At 40.1% G+C, this 26880-nt stretch overlaps 3 protein-coding genes across 3 annotated transcripts; 1 reads left to right on the plus strand and 2 right to left on the minus strand.

The window, feature by feature from the left end:
• Nucleotides 1-643: 643 nt before the first annotated feature.
• Nucleotides 644-7049, minus strand: plaub (plasminogen activator, urokinase b). Its single transcript, XM_054599496.1, has 12 exons — nt 7028-7049; nt 6219-6286; nt 6033-6132; nt 5847-5951; nt 5606-5759; nt 4140-4299; nt 4081-4084; nt 3793-3991; nt 3545-3696; nt 2449-2589; nt 934-1082; nt 644-838 (listed from the first exon to the last, which is right to left on the minus strand). Exons 1-12 carry the CDS (start codon nt 7047-7049, stop codon nt 644-646), a joined length of 1449 nt encoding a protein of 482 aa, XP_054455471.1.
• Nucleotides 7050-8971: 1922 nt separating this feature from the next.
• On the plus strand, nt 8972-21544 carry hid1b (HID1 domain containing b). Its single transcript, XM_054599037.1, has 19 exons — nt 8972-9162; nt 10502-10651; nt 11659-11829; nt 13464-13586; nt 16111-16217; nt 16892-17008; nt 17670-17895; nt 17980-18036; nt 18120-18260; nt 18632-18722; nt 18839-18990; nt 19150-19228; nt 19311-19475; nt 19563-19784; nt 20192-20340; nt 20425-20508; nt 20595-20686; nt 20900-21058; nt 21200-21544. Exons 1-19 carry the CDS (start codon nt 9097-9099, stop codon nt 21261-21263), a joined length of 2415 nt encoding a protein of 804 aa, XP_054455012.1. The 5' UTR covers nt 8972-9096; the 3' UTR covers nt 21264-21544.
• Nucleotides 21545-22115: 571 nt separating this feature from the next.
• LOC129091707 (proton channel OTOP3-like) lies at nt 22116-26086 on the minus strand. The gene is made up of 7 exons (XM_054599404.1): nt 25711-26086; nt 25485-25621; nt 24429-24487; nt 24157-24311; nt 22609-23294; nt 22375-22539; nt 22116-22286 (listed from the first exon to the last, which is right to left on the minus strand). The coding sequence occupies exons 1-7, from the start codon at nt 26075-26077 to the stop codon at nt 22116-22118; spliced, it is 1740 nt and encodes a 579-aa protein (XP_054455379.1). The 5' UTR covers nt 26078-26086.
• Nucleotides 26087-26880: the final 794 nt, after the last annotated feature.

Genomic DNA, 26880 nt, shown 5'->3' on the forward strand with positions numbered 1-26880 from the left:
ATGAGAAAATGACTCTACTTCTCTCTTGATTTATTCCCTCAGTAAACATTGTAAACATGAGTTTATGGTCTCAATCTCTAGTTTCTTCTTCACTACAGCATGATGTTCAGTGAGTAAATTATGGTCCATTTAGAGTCAAATAGACCATAAAGCAGTGTATGATTCAGGGCGGGGCTACTGTGATTGACAGGTCTCTATCAGAGACATTTATACGGTGTCTCTACGTCACTCTTCCTCAGTCCAAATATGATGACTTTCTGTTCACTGGTTGCAAAAAAGCCAAGATGGCTACAGCGAAATCAGCTGACTCGAGGCTTCACAGCATCAGTCCACAAACCGATGGGTGACGTCATGACGACTACGTCCACTTCTTATATACAGTCTATGGTCAAACCAAGCCAATAAAACTTGATAGCCAGCGTTAGCTAATGAGTTAACAACATTATTCCTCCTCCACCTAAGCTCCGCCCACAAAAATATGATATTTTGCATAGAGGCTTTGGATTCACCATCTTAACTTGTTAGTAGGATTAATAAGATGTTGGTTTTGGTCTTTTTATGGGACGTTTAAGAAAAATATAAAACACTGCAGTTTAATCCCTAAAGGCCACCAAGAAAATAAGAAGACATCAGCAGAAACAGTTCACTTCTGGGGAAACATGGATCCTTTAGTGATGGATGACAGCCCCGTCTTCTCCTCTATCCACCCGTTGTAGTTGGTCACTGTGGTGTACACGCCGGGTCGATTCTTCTTCGCGCAACCTTCGCCCCAGCTGACGACCCCGAACAGGAAGAGCCTGTCGCCGACCTCGCACACCAGAGGCCCTCCAGAGTCTCCCTGTGTGTGAGAGAGAGAGAGAGAGAGAGGCATGAAGGGAAATCAGCCAACTGATCCGTGGAAACCGAGATCGAGTTTGGACTTGTCATGAATACCTCGCAGGCGTCCTGGCTCCAGTCGGGAACACTGGCGCAAAACATGTTATCGCTGATCATGTTTGCATAATAGTCCTGGTGTCGGCACACGTCGTCGGCGAGGAGGTTCACCTGAGCCTCTCTGAGGAACTGAGACTTGTACCACAAACCTGCAGAGAAGAAAAAGCAGTTAGAAATTCTGTACAACTCATTATGGCTTGTAAAAAAACCCATATGATTACAGGTAGAAACAAATTACATTCACTTTAGTGCTGTTTAAGAGCAGTTTTAAGTGGCTGGTTTTACATTTTCTTGCTCGACTCAGACTGCTTCGTACAGCGTTCATAGCTTTACCTGAGAAACAATCAATGCACGGTTCTCTCACCCAGGAGACCACAGTTCGTGTCGTGTGTGAACGATGTTTTGTCCCTTTTCGTGGTAGTTTTGCATCTTCTTTTATTTGTTTTTCTTGTCGTCATTTCGTGTCTCATTGTTAACGCCTCTCTGTATTTATTTTTTGTTTCTGGATGTTTTGTCTTTTTTTCTAGTCGTTTAGCAACTACTTTTTTTCTCTATGTGGTCATTTTTGGTGTCTTCATAGTTATAGTTGTTTGTGTCTTTTTGTAGATGTTTTTTCTGTATTTTTTGTGTTCATTGTTTGTTGTTTTGAGTCTCCTTGTAATTGCTTTTCTTCTATTTGTGGTCTTTTTGTGTCCCTTTGTATTAATTTTACCTTTCTTTGTGGTCATTTTGCATCTCTTTGCAATTGTTTTGAGTCACTTTGTTATTGCTTTGGTTCTCTTTGTAGTCTTTTTAGTGCCTCTTTGTATTCATTTTATCTTTCTTTGTTTTCATTTTGAGTTTTTTCCATGTAAGTGTCTCTTTAAGTGACATTTTGTAGGTGAAGGCCAGGGAGGCCGTTGACACTTTGTGAAGTTAACATTGATTTAATTGTCACTTTATTACTTCAGTAACACCAAAGCACTATGCTTTCCTAAAAATAACCACGTAGTTTTATTGACTAAAACTAACTAAGTTGTTTCCTGTGAAGACATTTCCTATTTCCTTTACTTTTCACCTTTCCTTTTTTAAATACCTCCTTTCTCACATCCTTCTTGTTTCATTTTCCTTTCTCCTTCTATCTGTCTTGTTTCCTTCTGTCTTCTCTTATTTTATTCCTTGTTCCCTTCTCTCCATTTTCAACTGCAGATACAAAGTTTTCCTTATTGACTTACACTTATATTTGGACACTTTTCTTTTTAGCAAAACTTAAAATGCAGGACTTACCTCATATGTTAAGTATATTAACACTCCTGGCAATAACTTTACCGCGTACAGTTTAATGGTGAGAAAGACACCCAGCATAAAAAATGACTTAAGTGCAAAGTTATACACTAAATGGCCAGAAGTATGTGGACACCTCTGAACATATACTTTAATGTATTTTAGGCTCCTGTGTTCATGTTTTAGTAGTCTGCCTCCAACTATGAGGCAACAATATACATAAGATAACATTACTCAGAGGACTTTGCTCACTTTGATTCTCTTTCCCGTATCCGGCGATCTCACATGTGACTCCCGGCTGGAGTTTCTGTTGAGGCGGCGGCAGACAAACGGTCCTCACCGAGTCGCTCTCCTCTGAACATTTCCCATATTTGGCCTTCAGCTTCAGAAGAGCTGCAAAAAACATTAATCAAGGAATAAATGCTTTGATTTAATCATGTCATCAATACTGAATCATCTGAAAACACACAGACTTTAAAAGTTTTTGGCCTCTTTCTGTTGTGGTTTTGTGTCTCTTTGAATCGTTACTCTCTCTCTGTGGTTTTGTGTCATTCTGTTATGTTTTTTATTTTTTATGTGGGGATATTTTGCCCCATTTCGTAGTCGTTTTGCTTCTCTTATTTTTATTGTCTCTATGTGGTAATTTTGTTTTTGTCATTGTAGTCTTTTTTTAGTTGTATTGAGTCTCTTTGTGGATGTTTTTTGTCTCTTTGGGGTCATTTTGAGTCTCTTCATTTTTGGCTCTTTATGTCGTTACACATCTCTCTAGGGTTTTATGTCACTTTGTAATTGTTTTAATCTTAATCATGGTAGTTTTTTTGTCTCTATGAAGTAGTTTTTTGTCTCTCTTCGTGGTTATTTTGTATCACATTGTAGTCGTTTTGCGTCTTTTTGTAAAAAAAAAATTGTCTCAGGATGTTTTGTCCCTTTTTTGTAGATGTTTAGCAACTTTTGTGTCATCGTAGTAGTTTTGCGTCTTTTTGTAGTTGTTTTGTGTATTTTTGTAATTGCTTTATTTCTCTTGGTTTCTCTTTGTAGTCTTTTGTATTTCTTTGTGGTCCTTAAAGTGGCTTTGCGTCTCTTTGTGGGTGTTTATGTGTATTTGTCGTCATTTGGAGTCTCTTTGTAGTTGTTTTGAGTCTCTTTGAAGTGGCTTTGTGTCTCTTTGTGGTCTTTTATGTGTCTTTGTTGTCATTTGGAGTCTCTTTGTAGTTGTTTTGTGTCTCTTTGAAGTGTCTTTGTGTCTCTCTGTGGTACTTTTATGTGTCTTTGTCGTCATTTGGAGTCTCTTCTCTGAAGGCGTCTCTTTGGGTGAGCGGCCCTTTCAGTAATGCATCCATGTTCGTACCGATGTCGTTGTTGTAGTTCCCCTCACTGTTGTCGAACCCATCATGGAGGATGATTTCTTCCACCCTGAACGTTTGCTCCACAGTCGGGTCCGTCTCATTCATGACATCCTTCCCCAGGATGACGGAGAAGCGGCGGTGTTTGGCGTGGGAACTAAAAACACAAATTAATGGAAAAGTCCAGTCAACGAGCTGTCACGTTCATTTCTCAGCACCTGCCTCTGTTACAGGATGTGATCTCACTTCCTACCCGCCAGGGAAGCAGTGGGCAGCTGTGAGGACCCAGCAGGCCGAGATCAGACTCCCCCCGCAGAGGAAAACCTTTTTCTGGGATTTGCTGCGCCGGAATATGGCAGCGACCCACGGGTGGGATTCCACAGTGGCAACTGTTCCTCCCACGATCTTCGTCTGCTTTCTCCTGGAGCGTTGGCCACATGTCAACTCTGCAGCTGGGGGTTAAAACCAAGTTCAAAGCAATCAAAGGGGAAAACAATGCATGAAAATGTGAAACAGTGAGTTCAGTAAAGCAGGAAGTTACCTGGCTGTGGCTCAGGCAATGGCAGGTCTGGAACTACAAGGTTAAAGAGTGTTAAACACGGATGAAACATGTAATTTAGCTCTGATTTTATTGGAAGACTTTAGAGAGAGAGTGTACTTACACGACTCAATAACACAACGTGGAATACGACAATACTCCCAAACCAGCTGCTGGTTTTCCCACACCAAACACCACGGACGCCGTTTGTAGAGAAGGTTTCTGAATAAAAACACATCAAATCCATCAAACTAAACAACATGTGACTATAAAGATATTTTTGTTTTTGCTTTTGGCTTTGCACTCCAGAACTTTGGATCTGAAATGAAAAGTTTCTATATTAGAAAACATTTCCAAAATCAAACTTAAATGTTGCACATCTAGAAAATCATATAATATAATGGATAATTAAGTATTAATGAAAACCACATTTTCAGGCTATATTAAATTGTTTTTGGCTGTTTACGTCCGTATTGGTGAAAAGTACAGGACTTGTTGTTTGAGGTGTTTTATATTGGCTAGGATTCCCACTCAGTAAATCTGATGTGGATGTTAACACCTTAAAGTTCCAGTTGAGAGGAAACACCTGAACTTCAAGACGATGGTGGGGCTTCAATATGAGACTCAACAACTATGAAAAGAGGCTAACCATAACCCAAAACCAAAAAAAACTCACAGAAAATGACTAACAAAAGATACCAAAATAACTGTAAGGAGATCCAAACAGCTGCAAAGAGACACAAATCAAATATAAAGCAAATCAAAATGACCAGACAGAGACCAAAACTAGAACAAAGAGACACAAAACAACTACAAAAAGACACTTAACAACTACAAAGAGACACAAAATGACCAAAACAAAGACAAAGCAATTTAGGACTAGAAAAAGAGACACAAATCAAATATAAAGCAAATCAAAAGGACTACAAAGTGACACAAAACCAAAGAGAGATGCGTAACGACTTCAAAGAAAAAAAATAGAAAGAGACACAAAACAACTACAAAATGAACAAAGCAACTACAAAGCGATGCAAAACGACGACAGAGAGACTCAAATCAACTATAAAGAGAAAAAAATCAAAATGACCAGAAAGAGACACAAAACAACTACAAAATGACCAAGAAACCCACAATGCAACTTAATAGGACTAGAAAAATAGACACAAAGCAACTAAAAAGAGATGCATAACGACTATAAAGAGACACAAAACAACTACAAAAAGACTATAACTACTACAAAGCGTTGCAAAACAACAACAAAGAGACTCATAATGACCAAAATGAAACACTCAACCACAGAGAGATGCAACGACAGCAAAGAGACACAAAGCAACAGCAAAAAGAGGCTGAACAACTATAATCTGTGTGTCTTGGTCGCATTCAGAAGAGGTGGTGGGGCCTTTTGCAGGTTCGTGTTGAGGGGTGTTCATGACTGAGCGAGGATCAGAATCACTCTATCACCTGAGCTACAGACTTTAAATTCAAATCCATTGATGTAAATGGAAAGATAAGAGTTGTAGCAGCTTACCTGCAGTAGTTGTGCCTCCCTGAATGGACATCTGAAGACATGAACCGCCATCTGGTGTCTGAATCCCACTCCACACATATCCGTCCGCTCTCTGATTTGGACTGTGTCCCTCTGTAGTAGAGTCCCATTCCCTCGAAGCAGTCAGCACCTTTCACTGCAGGAACAACAGGGAGCTCTCAGTTTTAAAAACATGTGGAATAAAGATGAATGCATTTCGGTTTTATTAGCTCAGCCTTCTCACCTTTTTCACATCGAATCCCCTCAAAACCGTCGTTACACAAACAGAACATGTGTTCACCAGAAGTCAGGGACGGGACGGAGCTGCCTCCATTCAGACACATCTCTCCTGTACGACAGATAAAATATCACACTTCAATAGAGCCTGATGTTTATGTGCAGCAACAGAGAGCATTGATGAGTTTCTCACCTGTACCTTCAAAGGAGGAGGAGAACGAAGAGGACGAAGAAGAGGAGTGGGGGAAAGAGAAACCAGAAAACTCATGCTGTCTTCTTTCTCTCGATAAGCCCTAGAAAATTACAAAATAAATATCATAAATATCATTAAATTGAATGCAACATTTCAGTAGAAAGGAAATAAAGATGTTCTTACTGCTTCAGAGGCCGTCAGAGCCGCCAGAATGCTGATTAAAACAAAACCTTTCATAGTTATACAGGTTATTGCTGCACAGATTTTTTAATCCAAAACAGCATGAGCAGGCCTGCAGAGAGCTGTATGGAAACCTCCTCAGGGTGGACTCTGTTTTGTATGCGGTGTGCAAGGAGGAGGGAGCGTCCTGATTGGCTGAGGGGCTCTTCGACAGGCCTGCCGACTTTATTTGGTGTGAAGAAACATCTGCTTCTTGCAACTGGATGAGTAATGCTTTTAATCCAGTGATCCCAAGGAAGCGAAACAATGACGCTGGAATGCTGGAAGCTGAGCAGTCGGATCGGACCTGCAGCTGTTTTTATGGAGAAGTTTACAGATTTTGGTTTAAAATGAATGTTGATCAATAATAATAATAATAAATAATAATAATGGATCCTGGTGAAGTATGTTTATGACTGTGTGGACACCATGTTGGCGTCCACACCCTGTGACACCTCACAGTGTCTCACCAGTGACACCACAACAGCACCAGTTTGGTAACGATGTACCAATATAGACCACATGACATAAAGTCACAATTCATTGTTATATGATGTTGAAACTACTTCTCATCTTTCAACATATTTTTCTACCATTGAAAAAAAACAATGAGGTGGAAAAACACAATGTTTTAGGTCAAAGATGTTCAAACTTTTCTAATTTAAAGCGTATTTTTAAATGCCAACATGGTGAAGCTCTTTTTCTGTTTTATGTATTCGATACAAGACACCAGTAGAGTAAACACACACATGATAACATTCTCCGTTGAAGCAGACCTGCATTCTCTCTAATGTCCATCAGGGGGCGACTCCTCTGGTTGTATAGAAGTCTATGAGAAAATGACTCTACTTCTCTCTTGATTTATTCCCTCAGTAAACATTGTAAACATGAGTTTATGGTCTCAATCTCTAGTTTCAAGTCTTCTTCAATACAGCATGATGTTCATTTAGTAAATGATGGTCCATTTAGAGTCAAATAGACCATAAAGCAGGGTATGCTGTAGGGCGGGGCTACACAGTGATTGACAGGTCTCTACCAGAGAAGTATACAGCGTCTCTACATCACTCCTCCTCGTTCCTAATATGGTCACTTCCTGTTCATTGGTTGCAAAAACGCCTAACTCAAAGCTTTAAAACATCAGTCCACAAACCAATAAGAGACATAATGACGTCAACATCCACTTCTTATATACAGTCTATGCTTTTAGAAGTCATCAGAACTGTATGAGCCATGTTGTATTTTTATTTTATTTTATTCTCATTGCAAAAGTGAATCCTGAAAAGTAAAATGTTTCATATTCAGTAGAATTCACGAAAGAAATCAAGTGGAAGAATGTGCTTTAATGTGCTTTTTTGCCCTTTAAGACTTACGCTCTTCTAGTCCGGGCTGCTATTGGATTGTTGAATTATTTTAGTTTGCATGGAATAAACTACTTTTCCTCATGATGAGGATAGTTGACCATAATTATAGATTTGCAGAGTGGCACATTTGATTTGACATGTCCTCATTACTCAGAACTAATATATTGTTCTGTTTTGTGATGAAATGTCTGATGAACTCACTAGATGTCACTGTTGCTCTGTGAACACTGGAGCTCATTTATCCTGATTGTTCCTGAAGTATCATGACGTGTTCATCCACTTTTTTAATATAAATCTGTATTTATGTATAAGAATAATAAATAATAAAACTACCATTTACTTGATCTCATTCTGATAACATGTTTTATTATGATGATGGTGATGATGATGATGATGATGATGATGATGATGATGATGATGATGATGATGATGATGATATTTGTTTTTCAGTCTTAATACCTGCATCTGAATCATTGTCGTCATGAATGTAAATTGAGGCTCTTTAATCCAATGAACTACGTGAATGAAAGCAAATATGTACTTTAAGATCCCGGAAGTATTAGTCTGGATCCTGCTTGGTTTTATGCTACGTTTATGGGCCGTCGGAATTTTTACGTTTCTTGTGCAAACCTATAAAAAAATATTATTATAGGTATTTATTGCATAAGCAGTAATAAATTGTTTAAAAAAAAAGTTAGCCCAAAGTTCCCATTTCCAATATGTTTTAGCAGTTTCATTTCTTAATTTTACTGTTTTTTTCCTTAATTTTGTTATTTTGGTTTTAATTTGATTTAATTATCTTTACATGTTGTATTTATTACTGATTGTTTAATTGAGTTTCTTCCCATGTAAACAAGTTGTAATTTTGTTTTCAAAGGTTCCCCATAAAAGTGTATTATTACCAGCATTCTTGTTGTTATTATTATAATTATTCCTCTTTTTCTTCTTCTTCTTCTTCTTCTTCTTCTTCTTCTTCTTCTTCTTCTTCTTCTTCTTATTATTATTATTATTATTATTATTATTATTATAGTAGTAGTAGTAGTAGTAGTAGTAGTTATGACTTTGTATAAAGCTGTAGTATTGTTCCGGAGCTGTGTGTGTTTTTATTTTTATTATTTGATTTATTTTTATTTTGTTTTGGAAGTCATAGTCTAGATCTTTTTTGTTTTTGTTTTTAATCTTTGAAAAAATCCTCATACAATTTACATTTTTCTCCTATTTGTTTCACTTTTGCAGCACAAAACAGCATCATATTGTTTGATCTTCTTCTCTTCACATCCCCAAAGAATCACCTCTGTTACAAGATAAAAAAAACAACAACACTATAAACAGTTTTTTTGACGCACAATCTCATGAAGCTTGAGTTTTCCAACCAGTGCCTGAACGCATCAGGAGCGCAGCGCTTTGGATGAGATTATCCTCCTTCAGTGCGACGCGGCGTTACCGCGGATCCAAACGAGCAGGAGGTGCTTTGAGACTCAAACATGGGAAACGCAGACACCAAACTTCACTTCAGGAAAGCGGTGATTCAGCTCACGACCAAAACACAGGTCGGTTCTTTACAACTAAACTATTTAATGACATAGAAACGTGCGTCGGTTTGTGCGTTTGTGGTTTTAAATTGAGCCTGTGGAGATAAAGTTGGAGCGCCAGATGGTAGATTATACTGCTGCAAATAAGACACTAAGTGGAGAGGAAAAGAAGAAAAACACTGCAGTCAGTTCATAAATAAGGATTTTCACTCAAAACACAAATATATCACCTGTTTTCTCTCCTATTTTTCTCAATATTTGTGCTGTTCAAGAGGCTGTAAATACTCATTTTGGCCTTTTGGATAATCTGAATCATTCATATTCTTGTTCATTTTGTAAAATGATCCTTAAATAACTTGATCATGTAACGTTTGAATTGAGACATTACATTAGTTTCCCTGCAGGCTTCAGAAATGTGTCTACCTAGCAGGTGCATTTAAGGTGGAACTAACTAGATGAAGTTTGATTATAAACTACAGTCACTGCTCTACAGCCTGTTTCAGTATTCTGATAATCGATTAATCGTTATTGACATTTTTAAGCTAAACATTTGATATTTTTTATGTGATAGTTAACTTGGATATCTTTTGTTTTTTGGACTAAAACAAGACATTTAAAGATGTCACTTTGGGCACTTTTCAGTATTTGTTGACTATTTAAGATGACGACTAATCAGGGAAATAACTGGCAGATTAATTGGTAATGAAAATGATCATTAGATGTTGCCTTAAAGTGGGTTTTAGTGAGTTTCCTTGTAGGTGTTTTGTGTCTCTTGTTGTTATGAATCTCTAATATGAAGTTGTATGTTTCTTTGTAGTCATTTGTGTCTCTTTGTGTTCATTTGTGTCTCTTTGTAGTTGTTTTGTGGTAATTTTGTGTATTTTAGTGGTTGTTTTAATATTTAATTTGTAGATATGTTGTATCTCTGTAGTTGTTTTTTGTCTGTTGTTGTTATGCATCTCTGTAGTTTTATGTCTCTTTGTGTCTCTTGGTAGTTTTTTTCTGTCTCTTTGTATTCGTTGTGTGTCTCTTTGTAGTTGTTTTGTGGTCATTTTGTGTATCGTTGAGGTTGTTTAATATTTAATTTGTAGAAATGTTGTATCTCTGTAGTTGTTTTGTGTCTCTTGGTAGTTTTTTCTGTCTCTTTGTATTCGTTGTGTGTCTCTTTGTAGGTGTTGTATGTCTCTTTGTGGTCATTATGAGTTAGACCTTTTGTAGGTTGTTGTAGTCTGAGGTGATGACTCTCCAGTCTCAGTCAACTTAAACACACACACACACACACACACACACACACACACACACACACACACACACACACACACATTTACACAGACGTACTGTGTGTCCCCTCCTGCAGCCCGTAGAAGCCTCAGACGATGCCTTCTGGGATCAGTTCTGGGCGGACACCTCCACCACTGTCCAGGACGTCTTCGCTCTGGTGCCGGCGGCCGAGATCAGAGCTGTGAGGGAGGAGTCTCCGTCCAACCTGGCAACCCTCTGCTACAAGGTGACCTGCAGTCATGGGAGGGGGGGTCAGTCTGTGGGACGCGGTGCTTCAGTGTCTCGTTCTCCATCCTGGAGACAGTCAGAGTCAAAGGAATGCTGCTGTTTGTTGTTCCCACACTTTAAACGTTACAGTGTTTTGTAAAGGTCAAAGGTCATTTGAGTAAGACACTTTTTTGTAGACCTGGATTTAAATAACAGAAGAGACGGGAGATTCGAGTCTTCTTGCATAAAGGAACAGATTTATAGTTGAGATAAAGAAGCTGCTTCAGAATGTTTTCGTATCAACGTCCTACATCATCTTTACCTTTTTCTTTGATCGGAAAGTTCCTGATTTCAGTGGAAAAGAATCCAGTTTCAGACTTTTATATATGGACAAAGTTATTTTTCATATGCTTGTGTTACAGATGAATAGGGTAATGTTTTTTATTAACTACTAGATATGTCCATGAAACTTCCCAGTTAATAACTTACATTATGACAAATTATTTTATTTTGAAATGTTTTCTTTAAATATAAAATGAGGCATTATCTAATTGGAATTTATAAATCTACAGACGTCAGAGTAGTAAAATAAACACCTAAATGTGTATTTTGATGTTTTATTTCCACTAGTCTGAAAGCAGATGTGTTATGGAGGAAAAATAGACCAAGATCGTTAAGTATATATATTATAAGAAAAACAAAGTTTTTGCCTGTAGTTTTTGATTTTTAATAATTCTCAAATGAAGGTATAAATAATATTTTGAAATTAAAACAAAGAGAATTACATATTCCTTTATGGGTTAAGACATTTCCGCTCATCATTCTCGCTGGATTTCCTCAGAAGTACGTTGTCACTTATCTTTTTAGAGTTAGAATTACATTTTGGAGATGTGCAGCATGATTTCTGTCGGTGGTTCAGGAGAAACAGGATAAAAAAACTGAATAAATTTGTAATTTCTATCATAAATGTGTAGAAATCTGACTTTAAAGCATCAATAAGTGTTGTTCTCCTGTTCTTCCCTCCAGGCGGTGGAGCGGTTGGTTCAGGGTGCCGACTCCGGCTGCCCGTCAGAGAAAGAGCGTCAGACGGTTCTGAACTGCACCCGTCTGCTGACCCGCATCCTGCCGTACATCTTCGAGGACGCCGACTGGAGAGGCTTCTTCTGGTCCACGGTGCCGGGAGCCGGAAGGTCCGGGGTACGAATCTGACACCAGATCTGCTAGAGAAAGTATAGTGGAGCAGAAACACTCTTTATAACTTTAACATTATATTGTTTCTGTTGTGAGTGTGAAGCTACGACACTCAGAAAGTCTTCAGGGTTCAAACTGCTTCAGCGGATGTTCGTTAATTATTTCACATTGAAGCTGGTGAAAGAGTGAACTGTAATAAGAAAGGAATGCATCAAGGAAGCAATAATTCCCCGTTTCTACAAGTTAAATTACAAACCAGCCTCTGTCTGTGTGTGTGTGTGTGTGTGCGTGCGTGTGCGTGTGCGTGCGTGCGTGTGTGCATGTTTTAGTTGTACTTTACTGTAACACCTGAAGGCGTCTCTTTCTTCTCCAGTCCCATTAACTAAATTACTGTTTTAACTATTTAGTTGACAGGAAGTCATTTAAAGAGCTATTTTCAGTTAAATGTGAGAACAAAGTGGATAATGAAATCACTGTGTTGACATTTCCTTTGGCAAAACAAAGGAAACAATTTAAACCAAAATCACAAAAACAGCAACACATTTTTATTCCGCAAGCTATAAACTAAAAATAAAAACATAATGGGGATTACAACTGTGATAAAACAAGTCTTGCTCACAGTGACGATGCTAACATGCTGATGTTTAGCACCATCTTTAGCCTGAAGAAAAACTCCAGAGGTCACCTTTAAATATTAATTGGCAGAAACCTCCTTTGAAACTACAACCCAAACTCATTATTTTAGTGAACTGACACATGAAAAAAAGCCTTATTTTTGCATCTTTGCTGTTTTTTAAATACAAGTAGTATGATATTTATGACAGAGGTTGAATCCCGTCGGTCTGCAGACAGTTTTAGAGTTTAATCCGTCAGCAGCCTCTCAGCTCTGAGAGGATTTAAGGCCCTTTTGAGATTAGCCGGTATGATAATCCACAGCGGTTAGAAGTGATCCGTGATTCTCAGAGCAGAATCTGTAAAATGAGACTTCTGCTGTCGAGCACACTGTCTAAAAACCTCCCCCCCCCCTCCCCTCTTCCTCCTCACGGCTGCTGGTTCTCTGGTTACCTGGTCGTCGGGGGTCCAAACACTGCCCATATTGTATCTCCCCCCTCCCTCCTCCTCCTCCTCCTGGCCAGCGGTTGAATTAAAGAGGGATTGAATGTCCCTTAATTAAAGTGTGGAACTGGAGTGAAACGCAGATCTGCAGCAGATGGAGCAGACTAATGTGTTGTTTGTGGTTAATTCAGTTTCTGTTTCTGCAGAGAAGAAACCAATGAAACCCGACATTTTCATTGAAACTCAGCTTCTCTTCATGGCCGATGCATGCAGGGTGTTGACACAATAACAGAAACATCTGTAATATAGCATAAAATCCAAATTATATATTTAATTGCATCATGTTTAAATAAATAGTTTCTCGATTTCTTACTGAGCATTAAATTAGAAGAATGATACCACTTTAATGTCTGTATGGTACATATGTAGCTGCAGCCAGTTAGCTTAGCACAAAGACTGGAAGCAGAGGGAAACAGCTAGCCTGTCAACTAAAACGTATCTAAATCCACCTTTAATCTGTACACAAACAATTATGTTCTTAGTGTCAAATGTGACGTCCACTAACTCGTCTCTTGATCTTCCAGCGTTTGGACGAAGACGGCGATGAAGATGAAGCTCGGCCGCTGGCTGAATCCTTGCTGCTCGCCATCGCCGACCTGCTCTTCTGTCCAGATTTCACGGCTCAGAGCCACAAGAAGAACAACCAGGTGAGTCCACCGCCCGTCTACATTACACTGAATTAACCATTATTATGAAAGGCAGACTTTCAGCTGAGGCCTTGTTATCCCACAATGCAGCTGGAGCAAAACACCTGCAACATTGAGCTGCAAGAATGAGTCCTGAAACCCAGAAATGAGTCACCAATTTTTGCACTTTCCTTCCTTCAGTCAATGTGTCAATTCACACAACAATAAGGGATTTTGTTCTACGATATAAAATAGGTCAGTAAATAACTTTATGGTGAATCTAGAAGCTTTTATGTGTCTTAAAAAAGTGAAAAAATGAGACAACTTAACATCCTCACTAGAACATTAGTCGTCCTTTAGTTTAGTGGCACTTTTTTACCTTTTACAAAAGCTCTGTCATGACTGATATCAGACTAGAGACTGAATAACTTCCATATAATCAATAATTCATATATTATTATTATTATTATTATTATTATTATTATTATTATTATCATTATTATTATATTCCTTTATTGATCCCCATGGGGGAAATTCAGGTGTTGCAGCAGCTCAACTACACAGAAACAGATAATAAATACACATATTATACAATAAAATTTAAATAAAAATAGAATAAAATAAAAAATAAGAATACAAAAAAAATATAATCTGTAAATGTAACAGTCTTTGAGATTAGAAGTTAGTGTTTTTTAATTTTAGATAGAGTCAGCAAAAGCTAGCTGTTCCGACCTGCCTCCAGTCTTTATGCTAAGCTAGGCTAACAACACCCTGAGTCTTTCCACATAAGAAGAAAACCAGCTTTCTTTGACTCTGTGTTTACTTAGTTTTAGCCCTTAAAGCTCCAGTGTCAATAACATAAAGGTCCCTGTTGTTGTTCTTCCCCTGTGGCGTTCGGTGCCACTTAGCGCCGTTATCTCCTTCACACAACCTTTCTCAGGCACTAGCTGGAGTTAATGAGTTACTCCACAGGAGACGGACAGAGGGAGGAGTGGCCGTGTTTGTCAACTGGGCTGAGGAGGACAGGGTGGACACGTCTCCGTCACTTTGAGCAAATATGTGGTGCTGCAGAGCATGATGGGAGGTGACGGAAACGTGGCTGTTCTGCAGGTCCTTTAACATGATCACAGCTCACAGACGCCTCCAGGAAATGTTTTCTGTCAGAGAAGCCTTTGATGACGGAGGTGGAAAATGACCGTCGGCTGTCTGTGGCCTGTGAAGCATGCATGTACGTGGAAACATCTCAGATTTGAGCTTTCGCTTCCCAGGGTCAGTAAAGGGTCAGTTCACACGAGTTAATCTAAAAAAACTTCCCCCTCAGCATGCACAGATTATGAGAGAATGGGCCCCTGAACACAGACATGTAACAGGGCCACGTCCGTCCTACATAAGAACGATAGCCACAGATTAAACAAAACATCTAATTGGTCGTTTTACATCTATTTGTAGGTGTTTTGGATCAATTTGTAGACATTTTGTGTCTCTTAGAGGTCGTATTCTGCCTCTTTTAGGTCATTTTGCATCCCTTTGTGGACGTATTGAGCCCCCTTGGTAGTTGTTTTAAGTTGGTTTCGTTGATTTGCATCTCTGTAGATTTTTTGAGTATATGTGGTGTTTTTTCTTTTATTTGTGAATATTATTTGTGTCTCTGTTATGGTTGGAATATGTCTCTTTCTTGGTGTCATTATGAGTGCCTTTCAGACAATTTGCATCTGTTTGTGGTCGGATTCTGTCTCTTTTTGGTTGTTTTGTGTCTCTTTGTGGTAAATTTGCATCTCTGGGGTAGTTTTGCTCCCAAAGAGAAACGTTAGCCCTTTCAGTAATCTGACCCCAACCCTCAGTGGAATGGAATCTGGTCCTTTAGATGGTGTTTAAACCACAGTTATATATAACATAGACATTAAACATCCAAAGTTTGCCCAGTGGGTTACAGCCAGAGTATCCAGACCTCCTAATAAAGCTGGAGAGAAAGCTAATGTACAGGATTCTTTTTATCTCTTCGAAGCTATAAAATCATTCAAATGAAACCATTTGAGACTTTTTAGTAAAAAGTGATACAACTTTTGACAAAGATGGTGCTTTTCAGGGAGTCAGGAGCTAAAATCAATGGGTTTGTTTCTTTGTGTGGCACGGTGCCCTTTGCTGTCAGTTCACTTATGAAGAACAATGGCAGCACCTCGTCAGATCTATTCATGACGCTGTAGTTATCGGTGCTGAGGTGTCACATGCAGATACTGTCAGCTTAGTCCACTTGTTGAATCACATGGTGGAAGTAGGTGTGAACAAATATTACTGTAACTGAAGAATGCTCTGCAGAATAAATATCAATGTGTCTCCAATCGCTGAATGAGAAGTCTGTTAATTAAGATTAACTGAATATAAAAGTAAATAATACTTTTGTTTGTTTTGGTTGATAACATTTCATTTCTTTACAGTTTTGTCCTTGTTTTAATTAACCTTCATGAAATGCATCAGGTGCTCTTTTAGCCACCTACACCCGTCAGTCGTCTCCATGACAACCTGTCTTTTTCGTTCTCTGCTGCAGGACTCGGCCGAGGACATCCGATCCATAGACAGCTGTGAGTACATCTGGGAGGCCGGGGTCGGCTTCGCTCAGTCACCTCCTCTCAACTACGTCCACGACCTCAACAGGTGAGACGTGAAATAACAAATTCAGTGTGGGAGGTATGAATTAGAAACTATAGACTGTATATAAGAAATAGACGTAGTTGCCATGACGTTACCCATTGGTTTGTGGTGCGTTTTGAAGCTGGGATTGTGGGGATTAGGTCGTCGCTATCTTGTTTTTTTGCAACCAGTGAACAGGAAGTGACCATATTAGGACTGAGGAGGAGTGACGTAGAGACGCCGTATACATCTCTGGTAGAGAACTGTCAATCAGTGTGTAGCCCCGCCCTAAGCATACCCTGCTTTATGGTCTGTTTGACTCTAAATGGAGCATAATTTACTAAATGAACATCATGCTGTATTGAAGAAGACTTGAAACTAGAGATTGAGACCATAAACTCATGTTTACAATGTTTACTGAGGGAATAAATCAAGAGAGAAGTAGAGTAATTTTCTCATAGACTTCTATACAACCAGAGGAGTCGCCCCCTGATGGACAGTAGAGAGAATGCAGCTTAAAGACATGAACCATTGGCTTCGCTTTTCAGAACTGGAGGTTGCTGCCTGAGCTATAAACACAAATGAGTGATATCATCTTATTGCAGATATGTTGGTCTGGCTGTAGTATAAATAACTGTGTGTGATATCTAGTAACCTTTCTAGTAACATCTGTCCGTCCTGTGTTCCTGTTCGTTCAGGACGGAGCTGCTGAAGTTGCTGCTCACCTGTCTGTCCGAGGCCATGTACCTTCCTCCGTCCTCTGAGAAGAGGAACCTCAATCCGTGGGTGTCCTTCTTCTGCTCCTCAGAAAACAGGTAACACAAACATGTGTCCCTAAAATCCTCTTGACTATTACTTCCTAAAGAGATACTTCCTGAATGTAAAATTGTATTTGCATCTTTTACTACAAAGAGGACTGTGCTTTATCAGCATTTTTATGCCTCCATGCTGGTGACAGCTGTAGTTGTCCGTCCGTCCGCGATATCTTAACACCTGGAGGGAATTCTTTCAAATTTTGCATAAAGATCCACCTGTACTCAAGGATGAAATTATTAGATTTGGGGGTTCAAAGGTTACTGTGATCTCGTTTTTTTTTTTTTTTATGACAATTTTCTCACAAACATCTAATAGGATAAAATTAAGAAGTGATGAGTTTTTGGATAGACATGGGTGTAAACTGCAACTTGACTGTTTTACAGAGACATACAACCATTCTAGTTGAGGAGAATATTAACTGTAAACACAAGTATTATATGCAAAATTAAGTTCACAGTACTTATTTTCAGGACTGTTGTGGCTGGACTTTAAGAGGAAAATAAATAAAATGTAACAAATAAAAAAAAAAGAGGGCGACAAAAATAAGATTGTGCAAAGTCCCCAGTGGAAAATTGCAATCTTGCATGTGCACCTGTTATGTATTAAACTACACTGTTGAAGATATGACCCCCTCGACCTCCTGTCCTCTTTCTCTTCCAGACACGCCCTGCCTCTGTTCACCTCCCTGCTCAACGTGGTGTGTGCCTACGACCCCGTCGGGTACGGCATCCCGTACAACCACCTGCTGTTCTCCGACCACCGGGAGCAGCTGGTGGAGCAGGCGGTCCAGATCCTCATCGTGACCCTGGAGCACGAGGCCGGGTCGGCCGCCAGCGCCGCCCTGCAGGCCCTCGACACCTCGGCCTCCGCTGTGGAGGAACAGGAGGTGAGAGGGAGTTTATTTTTTATTATTATAATAAAACACTGACGCTTATCCAGCATTTAAAATCCTCTCTTGTCTATTTTTCAGCCAGCTGGACCGGATAACCTCTTTGTGAATTATCTCTCCAGGATACACAGAGAAGAGGTGAAATAAAGCGAAACCGTTTAGCATTAAATATAAGATGATACGGTGGGATGTTGAAGTGCGTGTTATGTTTTGTTCATCAGGACTTGAGCTTCATCCTGAAAGGTCTGGCTCGACTGATGAACAATCCTCTGGTCCAGACTTACCTGCCTCATTCCAGCAAGAGGATCCAGTTCCATCAGGAGCTACTGATCCTCTTCTGGAAGTTCTGTGACTTCAACAAGGTGTGGAGCTCGGTTTTTCTGCGAATGAAACCTCTAATGAAACCCTGAAGCTACAAGCAATTAAGAAAGAGAAGTCTAGTTTCTTTCAATTCTAGCGGCGTGACTTAAAAAATGTTTTCGGATGCAGCTTTGTTTCAAAATATAGTTACTCAACCGAGGAAGTATGTTCTTTATAGAGTCTCCAACTCTCTGCAAATCACACCAAAACTATCTAGATTGATAAATAGCACTACAGGGCGGAGGACAAATATGTATTTTTTTATTTTGTGGTGAACTGTCCCTTTTAAACAAACCATATTTGGAATCTGAACTTTCAAACACATGCTTGTTATGTGAGCTAGCAAACTTAGTTGTGTTTGTGTGTCTTTTAGAAATTCCTGTTCTTCGTGCTGAAGAGCAGCGACGTGTTGGACGTTCTGGTTCCCATCCTCTTCAGCCTGAACGATGTCAGAGCAGATCAGTGTGAGTCACGCTTATTAATTATAATCCTGTTTGTGCACACGTTTTGAGATGTTAACTCTCATAAATCATTATTGAAAACCTCCCAAATGAATGTTTTTTGTTTTGTGCGTCTGCAGCTCGTGTGGGCCTCATGCACATCGGCGTGTTCATCCTCCTGCTGCTGAGCGGAGAGAGAAACTTTGGAGTTCGTCTGAACAAGCCGTATGCTCTCCGTGTCCCGATGGACATACCCGTCTTCACAGGAACCCACGCTGACCTGCTCATATTGGTGATGAATATTTTATATTCTTTCTTTAAAAACCTTGCAAGAATGAGTGGAGCTCTAATGCTGTTGTGACATTTCCTGTAAATATCTTTCCCCTTTGTTGTATTTTCTGATATTCCGTGAATAAATACATAAATATTCCTTTTACTTGCTCATGTTTAGATCTTCCATAAGATCATCACCGGTGGACACCAGCGGCTGCAGCCTCTGTTTGACTGCCTGCTCACAATAATAGTGAACAGTGAGTGTCTTTAGTGAAATGTCGCTCTCTTGTGGATGAATATAAGAGTGTTTTAGAGCCTCTGTTTCCTGCCCTCCAACAGTTTCTCCTTATCTGAAGAGCCTGTCCATGTTGGCGGCCAACAAGCTGCTCCACCTGCTGGAGGCCTTCTCCACGCCCTGGTTCCTCTTCTCCTCCCGACAGAACCACCACCTGGTCTTCTTCCTGCTGGAGGTCTTCAACAACATTATCCAGTATCAGTTTGATGGTGAGAATGCGAGACAAAGTGAAGTCAAATAAACAAAAGTTACGGTGCTGTTCTCCTCCACCCGCCAACTGAAAATCTCCCTCACAGGTAACTGCAACCTGGTGTACGCCATCATCAGGAAGAGAAACGTTTTCCACCAGCTGGCCAACCTGACGTCCGACGCAGCGTCCATTCAGAAGGCGCTGCAGAGGAAGAAGAAGTCTGGGATCTCCAGGAGCAACTCTACAGAGACGGAGACCATGGAGGGCTCCAGACCTGCTGGTCCTGCTGAGCCTGGAATGCTCAAAGCCAGTTTAGCGGCAACTCCAGGTACGAATAATTATACACTAAAGCTTTGTTTATACTCGGATGAGCCTCCACAGATAAAAGTGTGTACAGAGGCGTTTATACTCGCTGTGCTGTGCGCTGCGTTATTCTCTGAAACACCAGAGGGCGTACAAACAAAATGATCTATGAAGAATCAAAATTCTTCATAGATATTTACATAGACGGTAGGTGTAAGCGACAAAACGCCATAAACCAACTTCCGCAATGCTAAGGAGGGATTGAAATGATCTGTAAACTTATGTCATATATTCAGGGACTACTTTATTGCCTCTATACAAGCCCTGTAAAGAAAAAAGTCAACTATTTAATGCCTAATAAAACGGCTTATTAAAAAAATAGCGATAGCAAGAAATATTGTCATATTAAAAAAACGATTCTGCCTCCTTCAGGAATCGATAAGATAACAGAGAAGTCCCAGGTGAGCTTGGACGGTACGATGGTCACTGTTCCTCACTTAAACTCCACACAGACGCCTGCTGACTCCAGCGCTGAAGCTGCAGTCAGCGACACGGAGTCCAACTCAGAGAGAGACCACGAGGTAAAAACAATCAAACCTTCACATCTGTCTCACTCTCTACTTCTGTCTGCAGTTATAGTGACTCCCATGCGTTTATTTTGAAAGGTCTCCCTCGCAGAGTCAGAGGCAGCGAGGAGTCGGTTGTCGAGTGTGTCGTCATCGGCGGCCTGGAGCGCCAGCACAGACTGGGTGAGTAGAAGTATTTTATCTACCGTTATGTTTTTATCCTCCGTTCTTTATTTTTACTCTCCATCTTTTTGTTGATCCTCCATCAGGTGTCGTCATGGAAGACCAAACTCCCTCTACAGACCATCATGCGGCTGTTACAGGTGCTGGTGCCTCAGGTGGAGAAGATTTGCATCGACAAGTAAGAGATTATAAAACTTCATATCTCAGAAGCAAATAGACTATATGATTTATTTGTTAGGTGTTAAATGGGGCACAATATATTACAAATATCACAGTTACCTTCTGTGGTTCTGTGGTTAGTTAAAAGTTCCTCACTGTCACTTTCAGATATAAATATTGATTTTGTGCAGCTTTAATCATTCAGATTAACTCGTGTTGTCATCGTCCTCAGGGGTTTGACAGACGAGTCAGAAATCCTGAAGTTCCTTCATCACGGTACGCTGGTCGGCCTGCTGCCCGTCCCTCATCCCATCCTCATCAGGAAGTACCAGGCCAACGCCGGCACCGCCATGTGGTTCCGAACCTACATGTGGGGCGTCATCTACTTACGGTAAAACACACTGAACACCAGCACATTGTTTATTTTACATGTTATATGATAAATATATTATATTTTCAACCTGGTCTGGTTTGATTAAATCCTGGTTTAAGTTTTTAACAATGACTTATTTTTCCTCTCTTGTTGCCGTAGCAACGTGGATCCTCCAATCTGGTACGACACGGACATACGGCTCTTTGAGATCCAGAGGATTTAGAGCGGCTGTTGACTTTGTTCTCTTCACAAACTCACCAACAATGAGATCTGATGTGTTTTTTTTAAAACTTCTTCAAACCTGAACTGTGATCGGAGGAACATTTCACCGCTTTGTTGGGATATTTAAAGAAAAACAAGCAGCAAAGATCATGAACTTCATTCTTCCCGACAAATTTCAGGGTTCAGACAAGAATGTCTAAATGTGTCAAAGCATTTGTTACTGTGTATCAAATACAACCTGTAATATGAGCGATGCCAAATGGTCATTAAATTTGACTTAACAAGGAAATGTGACATTTATTGAACATTAGTTTATTCACTTCGAGTTCCAGTAAACATACTTCTTTCACACCAAACTGTAAAAAACATTTATTTATGGAGCTGTCTTTGTTCTCGGAAGCATTGTCATGTTGAAACAGTAAAGGGATGTAGCCCCGCCCTAAATCATACCCTGCTTTATGGTCTATTTGACTCTAAATGGACCATAATTTACTAAATGAACATCATGCTGTATTGAAGAAGACTTGAAACTAGAGATTGAGACCATAAACTCATGTTTACAATGTTTACTGAGGGAATAAATCAAGAGAGAAGTAGAGTCATTTTCTCATAGACTTCTATACAACCAGAGGAGTCGCCCCCTGATGGACAGTAGAGAGAATGCAGATTTAAGACATGAAGCATTGACTTCACTTTGCAGAAGTTTGTCGCCTCATTGGAACAAACCATGAAAAACAGCCTCAGTGGGATCTCCTCATCCTGTATAAACCAAATAATTTATAAAACGTGTACCAAGTTTTACATTTTCTCCATAATCTACTTTAACAGTCATGTAGTCCGTCCTCCGCCGGTGTCACGCAGAGATGAGCAGCTCCATTAGCGCTCCCACTGAGTGCATCCTGTAGAAAACGCTGAGCGGCTGACCCAAGTTCACCAGAACGAACCAGGCCGAGAAGCCGAAAAACTGTTTCCCGAGGCCGTTCTCGAACTGCGGGTGGACTCCGAACGCAGGGATGACCCACAGCTGCAAGAGGAGGGGACACGGGCGTATTATGAATGCAGAAAGAAGCTTTTATTGCTGCATAAATCAGATGATAAACACAGGATATTACCATAATGTTAGACAGGATGAGGAAAGAACAGATTTCTTGTGTCGCTCTTTTGGTCCAGGGGTTTTTCCCATCATGCTCTTTGGCAGCAGTTGGTGTGTTCCCATCCAGGAGTGAAATATCAGTCTTCCTCTCTTCTTCTATTGGCACTGCAACCTTTTTCTTTAGCTGTGGAGCAGTTTATGATTTTTAATGACTGACTCCAGTTTACAGAACACTAACATGACATTCAGGTACCTTGAATATCCTGCTCCGCTGCCTCTCTTTCTTCTTGGTGAGCAGGTTCGGGTGTCGGTGGAGGCCCTCGATGATGAAGATGTTCTGGAGGATGAGCTCCAGGAGGCTGAGGAGGGAGTAGGACAGGTCAAGGTCGCCCAAGGGCCCACCGGTCCCAACCGCCAGGGCCGCCACCAGGGAGAAGTACGACAGGGCGAGCTGGCCCAGCGCCGCCGCCACCAGCAGCGTCACGTCCAGGCTACGAGTCGGGTTGTGCCCTTCCTCGTTCGCCCTCCTCTCCAACCTGTGGACCAGCATCCCCACCAGCGAGCACAAGGACATGATGGGCATGACGGCCAAGTGGTAGCCATAGAAGATGAGGAAGGCAGTGAGGCGAAGCCGCCGCTGGCTCACCCAGACCTGGTAGAGGATGAAGACGACCACGCCCGCCGCGAGCACCAGGGCGCCAAACACGAGGCCGAACACGACGCCGCCCTGGTACACCACGCGGAGGGTGAGCTTCTGGGTGGAGTGGTGCTGGTGAGCCGGACTCATCCCGCGGCCCACGTTCTTCCACATCACGTAGACCATGCAGCCGGCCATCAGGTAGAACTCCATGTTGAAGGGGTAGAGGATCTCGAAGCCTTTCCTGAAGGTGAGGCAGGCTGCACTCGCACTGCACTGACAGAAGGTCGAGTTCATGAAACCTGGAGGCGGGAAAATAAATAAACTAACATATATCACAGTGAAACTTCCCCAGTTGATTACTTACTTTAAGACAATTCTTTTTTGTATTACAAGTTTTCTAAAAATGTTGTGTTTAAATATGCAAATTAGGCATTATCTTATCAAATATGTGCAAATGTTCATGTTTCATTGAAACATTGAACATTAATCTGACTTAGATAAATCCAGGTTCAACAATATTGTTTCATTTCATTGACATATTAGAGTCAAAGGTTTTTACAGAGGGAATCTCTTTATATCAATCCATAAAAAGAAAATACTGTCAATAGCCAATTTTCTCCATGTTTTTAGAAATATAATGTTGTATAAATCAGGATATGAATGAAATATGAACAGACCCCTCTGTACAAACCTTCAGAATATAGATAGGAATGAAACTCTAAAGTGTGGTGTATGTAAGAGCTACTGAAGTGGAGATTTCTGGATCAGAGTCTGAGAAAAAACTAATTTAGAGAAACGGCCTTTAAAGATGTGTTTTGTAAAATGACATACATTTAGAAGACACTACAGGTGAATAGGGTAACAAAAATAACTAATAGATATCATTATGAAACTTCACCAGTTGATTACTGACACTAAGGCAATTCTTTTTTGTATCACAAGTTTTCTGAAGTGTTATGTTTAAACTTTTGGTGAATTTAGGAGAAATCTACAGACGCAAATAGACAAAGAAGTAAAATAAACGTTTTCTTTCCATGTGTTATGGAAGAAAAGAAGACCAAGATCTCTAAATAGATCAGTGGATAAATAACAAAGTTTTTTCCTGTAGTATATTTACAGTACAAGGCATAGGTTGTATTTATACCTGTGAAGTTTAAGTACCTGCTACATCAGAGTTTTCTGCTTCAGATGAGTTTGTGTTGCTGAAGTCGAGCCCGTCTTCACTTTCTAACTCGATCTCCTCGTGGATGGTGTCCTCCGTCACCGCGTTCAGCCACAGCAGCAGGTCGGCCGAGAGGATCAGCATCAGACCGGACCTGCAGCACAAATATATAAACACGAGAAACAACAAATACTACAATAAGAATCAGCTGAAGCTATAGATGACAATTAATTAATATGTGGAAAATGTATAAAAGATATGTAAGATGCACCTGGTGATTATCTTGTGTCTGTGGATGCAGTCTTTGGAGTGAGCCCACAGCAAATACGTCTGCAGAAGAATAAACAGCTATTCAGTCATTTGAATAAACACAAAGAGTATGCATTTAAAGATTCATATATTTTATAATGCACTGTCAAAATGCTGCAGAAAAAAAGGTTGAACTTAAGTGTGAGGGAGCCTAAACCTGTTAGAGTCAAAGGCTTTTTTTGTTTATGCAAAGTGCTGATTTTATATCTAATAACCTTTTATATATAACTCATCTACCAGCTCTCACATTAGTAAGTAATAGTTTTCATAAAGTAAAGTTTATTCCAGCTGTCTGTCCCTTAATTTTGCACTTTTTATTGAATTTTTACGCATGAAATTCAACTTTTTGTTGAGCCTATTCCACTCACTGATGAAGACCATGAGATGAGTTGAAACCTCTGGTAAGTCTGTTATTTTGTTACACAGATCTGGGTTTTAGTTTACGGGTAGATTGTAGAGATTATGGGGTTATTAAGGTATTTTTAAGATTATTGGACGTTTGTTTGTTTGTGATTTGAGTTTGGAAGCTTTTATTCTTCTAGATAATTTAACGTCCAATGAATGTACTGAAATTTTAAAAAAAAATTGTCTTTTTCTTTTTGTGTTAATCAAAGTACATCTAAAATGATAATGCCCTGTTTATTTTGAGACTACTATTACATGATAGTCAGGTGACCAGTTATGGTTCTTTGTGTTAGGAAAATTCTAGCTATTGTTGTTATTCTACTAATCATAAACAAATCAGAAGCATGCTTCTCTTAAAAAAAAAATGTTCTCGAGATTTTTTTCTTAAAATATACGTTTTGTAAATTATTTACCAAGACTTACCTTTAATATTTCACAATAAATTACTTTATTACAACTGATTTTTCACCAGACGAGAATACGCTTGATAAAGTCTGTGACTTCACAAGGGTTAAAGTTTCATCAAATGTAGCTCAACATCTTTCTTTCTTCTCTTTTCTTTGCTCTTGTTCCAGCACCTCTTGTAGAACCTGTAGAACATAAATCTTTTTACCTGCAGCGCGAGAAAAGGTGCCTCTATGAACGGAGAGATCACTTTAGCAGCAGGTTTACACTCCCTCATGTTGATCAAATACCCAACCCTGAAGAAACACAGCAGCAGACTGAACGCTGCAAACAGCATGAGGACGACTGGAGAGCAGGAGAGGGAATAAATCAATATATCAGAACACTGAAGCAAATAAATATCGTATATTTAGTCAGAAAACACTGGAGCTCACCGGTGACAGTGATCCCCCCGGCGTGGTGGTCTTTATGCGGGCAGATGCCGGGCTGCTTCCTGGCCCAGAGCAGGTACCACAGCATCCAGACCAGACTGACCCCCATCAGCAGCAGCATGAAGACCTGGGGCTCCTGGTGCTTCAGGCCCTTGGGGTTGAAAGCCTGCCCGGCCACCAGCGCCGTTCCCAGCAGCACCATGTTCAGACCCAGCAGACCGGAGATCAGACGCCTTCCACTAGGGGCCCAAACCGGCACCTGATTTAGCTCCTGGTCCTGGATCTGGTGGTCTGAGCTCTGAACTGGTTCAGCACTTCCAGGTGTCCCCCAGGAGGAATCTGCCTCTGTGGCTCCAAGATCTGAATTCATTTTCACCTCTTGTCCTTCTCCTAAAAATCTTTAAATCCTCCTTCTTCTCTTTCTCATTTCCATTCAGTCTGCAGGGTTTTCTCTGGTGCTTTATGTGAAGACCTGCAGCTCAACACGTGAAGGATTGAAATGTTCAAGGAAGTCTTCTGATCCGCCTCCACACACCTGCACAGGTGTGGTCATGATCCAGCACATTAATAACGACACACCTTTTCACAGGAAAACCAACAGGTATCATGTTTGCTTTCCATGTTGACCTTTGTTTCACCTGCTGCTGCCAGACGAACAAAGTTTGATTATTATGGCAGGGATAGTGCACATTTATAAAAACATCACTGTAAATGTTCCAGCATTAGCAAAGAGGCTTCTTTTCATCTGTTGTACCTGGACAGATGTTACAAAGTCGCTCTAAAAACAAGAATATAAGATTAAAATTACAAAGTTATTCATTATTTATCATTCACAAGCATGCAGGGAAACAATAATAAAAGGAAAGAGAATATTAATACAAGTAGAAACATTAGTCAGTACACCCTTTTACGACATTGTAAAGTACTATTAAGACATGAAACACCGAGGCTCATAAAACAACACATGCAAGGCAAATAAATGAGGGATCTTATAAAAACAAAGCATGCAGAGTATGTAAAATATATGAATCCGTCTGAAACAACAGATAAAATACTTTGTTTCATGCAGTTCTGGCAACCACAGTAATTTCCCTTTGAGTTGAACTTTGTAATAATGTGCCGAAATATATATCATACAGTTGTGCTGTTTTTTTTACTGAGAAAGACTGTAAT

This window comes from Anoplopoma fimbria, chromosome 5 (genome assembly GCF_027596085.1).
Source record: "Anoplopoma fimbria isolate UVic2021 breed Golden Eagle Sablefish chromosome 5, Afim_UVic_2022, whole genome shotgun sequence".
In the NCBI taxonomy this organism is placed as follows: Eukaryota; Metazoa; Chordata; class Actinopteri; order Perciformes; family Anoplopomatidae; genus Anoplopoma; species Anoplopoma fimbria.